We start from the raw sequence: 9434 nt of genomic DNA on the forward strand, positions 1-9434 counted from the left end.
AGCATGGTAGCAGTAAGCGGGGGAGCTATTGGTGGTGGGGGGGAGTGGTGAGCACTGACCAGGAGTCAGCGACCACCCACAGACACCACCAGAAGCATTGGTGGTGGCCAGCGGAGATCACAGACTGCCCGCAGACGCCGCTGGTGGTGTTGGCAATGGGGTAGCGAGTGGCAACCAACCGCAGGTGCCATTGACAGTGTTGACAGTGCCTTTTTGTAGGGGATGCACTACCACACTCAGGGGGTGCACATGCACCCGCATGCACCCCCTACCCATCGCCCCTGGAACAGACAGTGTTGGGGGACAGGCATTGGTAGTGGGTAGAGAGGCAGATTTTAAGGGAACGGTGTTGGGGAAGGTGAGGGGGGTTCAGCAGCTTGACCTCTGCTCCTTGTCCCTCCACACCTTGCCCCTGCCACCTCTCCACCCCCTTTGTGCCTGCTACCCCTGTGCCTGCTCCCCTGATCCTCGGGACCCCCTTGCCTTTGCCCCCCACACACACATTGGCCCGCCTGCTGCTGGTTACCCTTGCTCAAGCTCCAGCAGGCTCCAGCTCCAGCCCTGCTCCAGCCTTGGGCAAAAACCATGTGTTTGCTCCTGTCTACCACTTCTATTGCTTCCAGGAGAGCTAGAATCAAAGCAAATACATCCTCCATGCCCCAGGCTTGAGTGGGGCCATAGCCAAAACCAGAGCAAGAATAGGCAGCTTGGATGGGGAGGGCAGAGGCAGTGGAAGGGCAGGCAACAGCTGTGGCCATGGCTTTAGCCTTGAGCCCTACCCTTCTCTGTCCCCATCCCCACCTCATACTTGAATCCAAGACAAGGGGCTTTTTTCCCCATGTTAAATTCAGGATAGGGGGACATGTCTTGGTTTTGAGTAAATAAAAAAGTTTCCTGCTCCATTAAATTATTTTATAATCAGCCGTATTATGAAAACATAATACTGTACCCTTCAAACTCTTAGGTTCCCAGGGCCAGTGCTATGAAGAATGGGATTGAGCTGAAGGAAGACGTTTAGCAGCAGTTGCTGTACAAAAACATGATCATTCTTGAGCATAGTCTGTTCAGATAAGCATGTTTTCTCCTCCTCCTTCCTAGAGGACAAAGAGCAACCCTGAAACCACTTTGGGAACAAAATAAGCTTCTCAAAGCAGAGCAGAGTTAAGAGCTGGCAATTGCTACATTTTCATATATCTATACTATCTTTTGATTTTAGTTCTTTGGAGTACAGTACATATAGTTTGAGTATTTAATTTCGAAGACAAATGCTAGTATGTATTTTCTCAAAAGTAGCTAATAATTTGATGGGCAAAAATGTCAACGATAATGAAACCAAAAAGGTGATAGGCTATCCAGCCTTTAGCAAGAAAATGCATCTCATTATAAAGTGTTCTCACCAGAAATCCCTCTGATATTTTACATGCTTCAATTCCTTTTTGTCATTATGTTGTTAACCAAGTTTTGAATGCAAACAGCATGCAGCATAAATGACAGTATACAACTGTGCACAAACAGTAATTAATCGTTGGCTTCCTGAATGGAGATGCTGTGAACTGAAGGCAAAATCAAAGGGCCTGCTTGGTTTCCAGAGCTTGCAAGGCACTTCGTGCTGTACAATTGGGAACATTCACGTTATGAATATCACCTTGTAATCCATGTGGCAGGAGGCTAGAAGTAGCTGGCTTGAAAGTGCTTAATTTTGTGTTCAGTTGAAAGACTCAGAACCGAGCGTTAGTGTTCATGATGGGGACAAACTGTGCATGCTGAAATCTAAGTATCTTTTAATTAAGTTTCCTGGCATGACTGTAAGGAAAAAGAAAATCAGTCACACTACAAAGAGTATTTATGTGTGGGGTTTATATACTTAAGGCTCTTTGTTGGACAGAGTTTTTGAAATAGTGATAGCATTTTCTGTGGATGTACCTTTGCTACAAGTTTTTTGAGACTGGCATCAGCAATGCATTGTAAATGCCTTAACAAGTGGTATGTGCATATTTCCCCTCTACCTTGCCTGTCCCTTTAAAAATGAAGACCATTTTCATGGAGGCTGTGAATTCTGAGCCTGGGGATGGGGTTTTTCAAAACACCGCCTATTATCATTGCTATGAAATAATCAGTATCTTACCAACATTTATCACAGTGGCATCTGAGATACCACAATATTTCCATGTAGGTGGATTAGGGAATAATGGTGCCTGTCAGATAGCATCATGGGGTAACTGTGGGTAATCGTTGGCCTTGTAATGATGGTGACTGTGTTATCATCATTGTGGATTTGTGAGAGGCGCATTTAAAAAATTGTATGGAGGGTCTGTGGCAGGCCATATTTGGGGGTAATTTTAGAGGACAGAGCTGTACCATATAGTACTGTAGGCACTTCTGAAAGAAACACTAGCACTCCACAGTAATGGTCCAAAATACTACAGCTTGTAATGAATATACAGCAATCTTGAAGATCATTATTTGTAGACCACAGCTGTTCTTTTCCAATGAAAGAAACTACTGCACTGTGAACAAGAATTGTCCCATCAACATTCCAGACCAACCATCCAAATTCCAAAATGTGTGTTTTGGAACATAAAAAAATGTTTTAAAAGAGGAGCCTTATACTCTTATACAGTCCTTATGGTGTGATAAGGAACCATGCTTCATTTTCAAAAGTGTAAGCTATATTGTACTTTGATATAAATTGTCATATGATGTGAGGCTGCTAGTAAAATTTCATAAAAATTTGAAATGCTGAATTATATACATAAACAGAGAAAGAGAATAAAAATAAATTAAAACAATAATAAAATAAATAAATTACATTTATAAAATGCTTTGAATAATAGCTTCACCAACTCTAATGCACTTGGGGTTATTAATTATATCCCAACAGGTTTGATTGTTCGAGAAGTCAGCATTGAGATTTCCCGTCAGCAGGTGGAGGAACTCTTTGGACCAGAAGATTACTGGTGCCAATGTGTTGCTTGGAGCTCTGCGGGCACTACCAAAAGCCGAAAGGCCTATGTTCGCATTGCATGTGAGTAGCTGTTGTTTAGAGGTGGAATGTTTCGGCATTTGTTTGAATGAAAGATTTAGTTTTTGCCTACATATTTTGACAAGGCCTGGAATCACCTGTAGTTGCTGAGGCAGATAAGCAAAACTTGCCTCCTATTTCAGGGTTTAAGAACTAAAACAACAACAATAAAAAAATCTTCCAGCAATTAACCATACAAATACTTAATGATTAGAAATTTTCAAGACAGGTTTGTCTTTGTAAGAGAATATTCACATTCATGTAGATGAAATTCCATTTTGTGCAATGGAAGCAAATCCAAAATTGTATTTCCACTGGCTTTGAAAAGCAAAGAACCATATTTTGGTGAATGCTCACTAGAAGGTGGATATTCAGCTGGTTTGCATATAAAGCCAACCAGTTTAGAATAAGATAATTTTTTCCCAGTAAAATAGATGTTTTCTCCCATGAAGAAAGGAGACTAAGGAGACACAATTTGCTCATCATTTTACAGTGAAAAAAATGCTGTCTAAGCCACTACTAGATGTCTCCTTAGGATTCCTGCTTTCATGGAAATCACTGGGAGTTGAAAGTATTCAGCATCTCTAAAAATCAGGTCACTCTTCTATAAGTATCTAAATTTGGATTTAGAAGACTAAATGTAAGTACCCAGTTTGAACACTGTGGCCTAATTGATTTCTTACAAATGAATTTAACCATATATTTTGAATATTGAACTGGATCTGGAAAAAATTTTCTCCAGGTTCAGTATTTAGATGCAGGGTTTTGTTTGGTCCATCAAGCTTATATAAATTCAAAAGTTCAGAACTGCATCAAATAGATATCAGGTAGGCTCTAGATCAACGGTCACCAACTGGTCAATCCCAGTTGACTGGTCAATAGTGGAGCCTCTGACTGTTGATCTCAGTCTGCGGGGGCTGAGATCCCCCATGCCCTCCTGGACTGCCTAGCTGTGCAGGGCCTGCCCCTGCTCCACTCCCTCACTCACTGGTGTGGGGGGGTAGGGGGCCAGGGGGCAGATCAAAGCCCCAGTAGTGAGGGAGGGAGCAGGGCACAAGTAAGAGCAGGGCCTGGGGTGAACAGGTGACAAACAGAGGCCTGGGGGGCATGTGTCCTACCACCCGGTCCAGCCAGGCCCACTCCCCCCAGCCCCTGCTCCTGCCTGTGCCCTGCTCCCTCCCTCAATGCTGGGGCCTAGATCTGCGCCCCCCCAGCCCTTCCCCCACCCCTTCCCCTGCTGGGGGAGGGGGCAACCACCCCAAAATGTTTTCTCCCTCCACCTCAATATGCCCCCTTCCCTGCCCACAGACTGACCTACGGTGGGGGGAGGGGAAGGAGCAGCAGCATTGGGTAGATCTTGGGTTGCTTTTTAATTCAAAAAGTGATCTCCTACCCAGAAAGGTTGGAAACTACTGCTCTAAATGAAAGAGAGTTTTTTCCCATCCTGTAAAACTTTTTCAGGTGTCAAAATTTTTCACATTTTCTATCAGGAAACAAAATAAAGCCTTCTGTAATTTTTCACAAGGGTTAGTTCTTCACAGAGCCTTAGCAGTGTTCACTCTTTTTAAAACTATGTGACTGATGTTAAATTACTACATAGATTTTGGTGTCTTGCCCATTGCATGGCAGGAGGCGCAATTATGGTATCCTATATTAGCTCCCATCACACCTTATCGCTGGTGCAGGAGGAGCCTGATCCCAGGCTAGCCCTGTACCAGCAAGAAACAAGCTCCCACAGCTGGGAGTCCCCCTCAGTTAAGGAGCTCCCAGTTGCAGAGGCACCCCATGTGTCCCTAAGGGTGGAGGATTCCCACTGTGATGATCTCCCTGCCACTGCAGGGATCCTTTGGCCCCAATGGTTTCACATACCCCAAGCCCTAAGGATTATGGCAGCCAGGACCCTTGCCCCAGGGATTTCATGCATTCTTGAGCCCTAGGGATCATGGCAGCCATGATCCCCAGGGTCCAGGTGTTTCCCACACCCTTGGATTCTGGGGATCTGGCTGCTGTGATTCCTGGAGCTCAAGAGTTTTACAATGAGCATCAGCTGATGGGCTCCCAACCACTGGGGAGATTCTGCTACATGTGCAAATTAAAGCTTGATAGCAACCAGCTATAAAGTTAGTACATGTTTTTGAGGTCTAACTTTATAGCTGGTTGAAGCTTTTTTTGACATGATAGCTACTTTGTGTGTGTAACTGCTCTCTAGATAACAGCAAAGTTAAGCAGTTAATTTCACAAGACCTATAATGTATAGAGTCCAAAATATGTATCTCAGATGAAAAGTAAGGGGCAAAATTGTATGTGAAATTACTTTTCATAAAATATATATATAAGTACTTTGTAAATATATATTGAATGAAATATGTGATCTGTGGACCTCTCCCCAGTCCATAAAATGTCATATATTGATATATGATATCAATTGCATTTCTTTAGTTCAAAGTCTATCAGAGATGAAAGCTCTGATGAACTTCTGTTTTTAGAGGTTTCTAACTTAGTTTAAAAACTCTTTGTTCATGTGTTATATTATTTTACTCTATTTTTACTATATTACTAAAAGGGTAGGCAAGAGGGAGAAAGAGCAAGGATAATAATTGTTTCATGGAGAGCATGGGTGTATGTTAAATAGTGGAGTAGTAGGACTGTAAGACTGGAAGGGGTCTCTCAAGTATTTTATTCTAGTCCTCTGTGTTCACAGGCAACCATTTGCTCTAAGATTCCTAAAGATCATTCACTTCCGATTTTGACACACCACAATCACAAGACACAAAGTTAGAAACACTGAGATAACTTACCACATACTACAAGTAAACACGCAGAAGGGACAAGGGCTGTACCAATGCCCTGCCAATGCAGTGGCAGAAAAGTATTATGTTAATAACATATGTTCAGAGGATCCTAGGTAAAGGACTGTGCTCCACATTACAGAAGAAGGCAACATTTCTGCCCCGCTGCCTTCCCCCGCACCTCCTTGTCAATCTGTTGAGTACAGATTCCTTCCTGATCCTAAATTTGGTGAACATTTAGATTCTGAGCAGGAAAACAAAGCCATTTAGCAAGGTACTTGAAAGGTTTATAAGTAACAAGAAGAGCAATGGTGCTCCCCAGTCAAAGCCCCCAGCCTTAGCTGTGGGCAGTGTCTAGTGCTGCAGAATAATGTTCAGGGAAAGGGGAGAACAGGAGCAGAAGCCAATAAACCATTCGTGAGACGAAAAAAAATCCTCCTAGTCCCTGCAGGGAATCTGCAGAAACCCTGCAGCAGGTTTGCAGGCACCTACCACACTTTAAAAAGGCTCCATATAACTTCGGATAGCATTTGTAATATTCCCATAATTCAAAATAGCTTTCTTAAATGAAATATACAAATTATTTTCCTTGATTTTGGGTTTCTTGTACAAAAATGGACCAGGCCAGCAGCCTTATCTCAAAAGCATAAAAGCTATAGTCAGCAGCAGTGGCAGTCCCTCAAAATCGAGGATGACATCCATCAGGCTTGATGAGTCCTCAGGTGTCTGAGGAGCGTGATTCTGGATGCACATGTTCTTCAGCAATGGGGACATGTTGCATGGGGGGGTGGGATTTTCACTCAGGACAGTGGCGGTCATATTGTCATGCACGAGCCTCCGCATGGTGACAAACTTCAGCGGGCAGCCAAGGCATTGGAGGATGGTCCACAGAGCTTCACGATTTAAGGACTCAAATGCCTTGGTCAGGTCAATGTAGGCAAGGAACAGTTCTTGATTTTGCTCCCAACTTTTTTCTTGCATCTGCCTGGCAATGTAAACCATGTCTGCAGTGTCCCGGGATGGTCACAGGCTGCACTGGGTTTCTGGAACAATCTCCTTGGCGATGGGATGAAGGCAGTTCAGGAGGATGCGGGACAGGCTCTTACCCGCAATGGAGCCTTAATTCACAAGCATAAGAGCTACAGTGTCAGTCCATTAGCTTACAGATTTATGCAAACCAGGTGAAGCAATGTCACTTAAAAATCTACCACAAAATTTTCAGGTGGCCTCTCAGGTAACTAAGGAATATTTTCTAAAGACCCTTAATAAATATATGAGAATACATACCTCTGGGTACCACAGCATTATTGTCTGCAAGGTAACTATAAGAAGTCAAATTCTGCACTCAGTGGCTGTGTGTAGATGAAACAACGGGCATGTGTGCATGACACTTTAAAGTAGTTAAAATGCTTTTGCACCACTTTAATGGTGTCGTCGTCTGCATGCGTCAACAGTGTATTGCGCATTAATTCCAGCCACTGTAGGAAATTTGGCAGTGTAATGCACCTTAAATGACTTGGGGTGCAGCAAATTAAAACTCCTCTTAGGCTCCCCTATAGCCACGAAGTGAAGCACTGGGATCCGTGCAGCTCAGGGGCTCTGCAGGAAGCTCTGCAGCTGCCCAGAAAAGCAGGCTCTGCCCAAGAAAAGTGACAAGCCTGATCTTTTTTTTTTTTTCCCCCTGGAGCCTGCCTGCATGCATGAGCTGCATGGGGACCCAGTGCTTCCCTCCACAGCTGTGGTGCTCCCCAGGACCACCTGAGCTAGGTGCCCGCAGGTGGGTGCCACCTGTGGGGAGGGGCTGCCGCTGGTGCGGAGGGAAACACCAGCTCCCCCCATGGCTCAGGGACCACTCCACTCACTGGCAGCTCTCTCTCCCCTCCCTGCCATTGAAGAGGCAGGTAACAAGTTAGTGTGTGCACAACATGGAGGTTTAAAGGGTCCTAAATTTAAGTGGTGTTTTTAAAAACCCACCACTTCAATTTAGGGCCCCTGTTTCATCTACACACGCTCAGTTATGCCAGTGGTAAGTACACATCTACTCTGTCTTCCACTTGACTTCAGACTACCACAGCTAATTCCCTGTCCCCAGACCAAAATCACTCAATTGATCTTTTAATGGATTTTCTCTGAAATAATTGTGACCTCAGTTCAGCATGATACTTTAGGGGTATGTACACATTTGTAGGACCAATCAAAATTGTGTGTCTCACTTTAAGCCACGTGATCATAGACCAGGTCCCATGTGTGCAAACACTATCTGTTGCCAGTAGCCATGCAAAGAAACCCAATCTAAGTCAGGGGGAGGGGCAGGAAGGATGAGGGAGGCTAGCAGGTCCATGTGGGAAAAGGATTGGCAGGTTCAGGGAGGATTTGGTGGGATTGGGAAGGCTGGCACATCTGTGAGGGGAGGTGTTGTTGTGTCCCCAGAAGGGTTGTCCTTCTGGGCTTTGGGAGCACTGGGGGGCTAAAAATAGCTTGGTCAGGGTTGGAATGGGTAGGAAAAGTACCACTTCAGGGCTAGAGTGAGGAGCTGGGCTTTTTCAACCTGGGCCTGCACTCTGAACATGTACAGACAGTCATTAGATCAAGCTAAATTATTCCCAATATAACTTACTTCACCTGAAGAGGTGAACTAAGTTAGATCAGAAAGGCTATTTTTTCCCCAACCCAGTATCCCTCACTCCCAAATCAATCGCCTCTACCTCCAAGCCTGAGGTCCCCAGTGTGTGGGGCGGGGGGGCCCCAAGTAGCCTCTTGCAGGCTGGAACTCTGCCAGCCTGCAAGAGAAAAGCCATGGTTTCCTACAATTTACTTGGTTAAAGGAGAATCCATTTTTAAAGTTTGTTGTTATTTTTTTTTAAGTTTGTTTGCAATCCTTTCATATATTCCTCCTACCCACTTTTGGGTCATGACCCATGGGTTGAGAAACACTGTATTAGCGGATTATATCTTAATGAGCCTCATAATAATTGTGACCCCAGTTCAGTATGATAGGTTAGCAGGTCAAATTGGACTATTTTCTACTTAAAACTGAGAATATGATTAAGTATCTTGTTGATTCAAGGCCTGAGAACAGAATTTGGCTTGATGTATGTTTCACCGAATTTTCAAATACATATTTGGGATTCAGTTGTACAAATACATATTCATTTATAGGTCCTTTAAAGTGAATGAGATTACTCCCTCTGTTGCCCTGTGGGGTCAGGCCAACTCTCAGGATCTCAATATTGCGCTTTTAGACAGTAGGGTATAACACAATTGCACATATACAAACACACAAATCAATCAGGTGCATACACATGCACACTACCAATTCAAGCACATACACTATACACCCCAAAAGTTAGACACAGATCACTAATTCGTATATCATTCACACAATGCCATTTATACACACACACACACACCACTCACACTAGTAACTCAGATACACACACATTCAAAATAACTAGTCTAGGTTCATGCACACCTATCACCAGTTTAAGCCCATACACACTACACACACCAAATTTAGACAGAATCAGTTACCAGTTACGAACACCTGCACATACAATACACATACGCGGATTACTAATTTATATACCACACACACACACAATGATATCTATATATGTATATAT

At 43.8% G+C, this 9434-nt stretch overlaps 1 protein-coding gene across 1 annotated transcript in view; it reads left to right on the forward strand.

The window, feature by feature from the left end:
* The window catches only part of UNC5C (unc-5 netrin receptor C), a 483074-nt gene that overhangs the window by 330104 nt on the left and 143536 nt on the right, over positions 1-9434 (forward strand). Inside the window, exon 3 of the mRNA XM_019526146.1 lies at positions 2882-3025. Coding sequence (XP_019381691.1) covers positions 2882-3025 — 144 coding nt within the window. The remainder of the gene's footprint in view (positions 1-2881; positions 3026-9434) is intronic.

This window comes from Gavialis gangeticus, unplaced genomic scaffold, assembly GCF_001723915.1.
Source record: "Gavialis gangeticus isolate Ggan-Ray unplaced genomic scaffold, GavGan_comp1, whole genome shotgun sequence".
Taxonomy (NCBI): domain Eukaryota; kingdom Metazoa; phylum Chordata; order Crocodylia; family Gavialidae; genus Gavialis; species Gavialis gangeticus.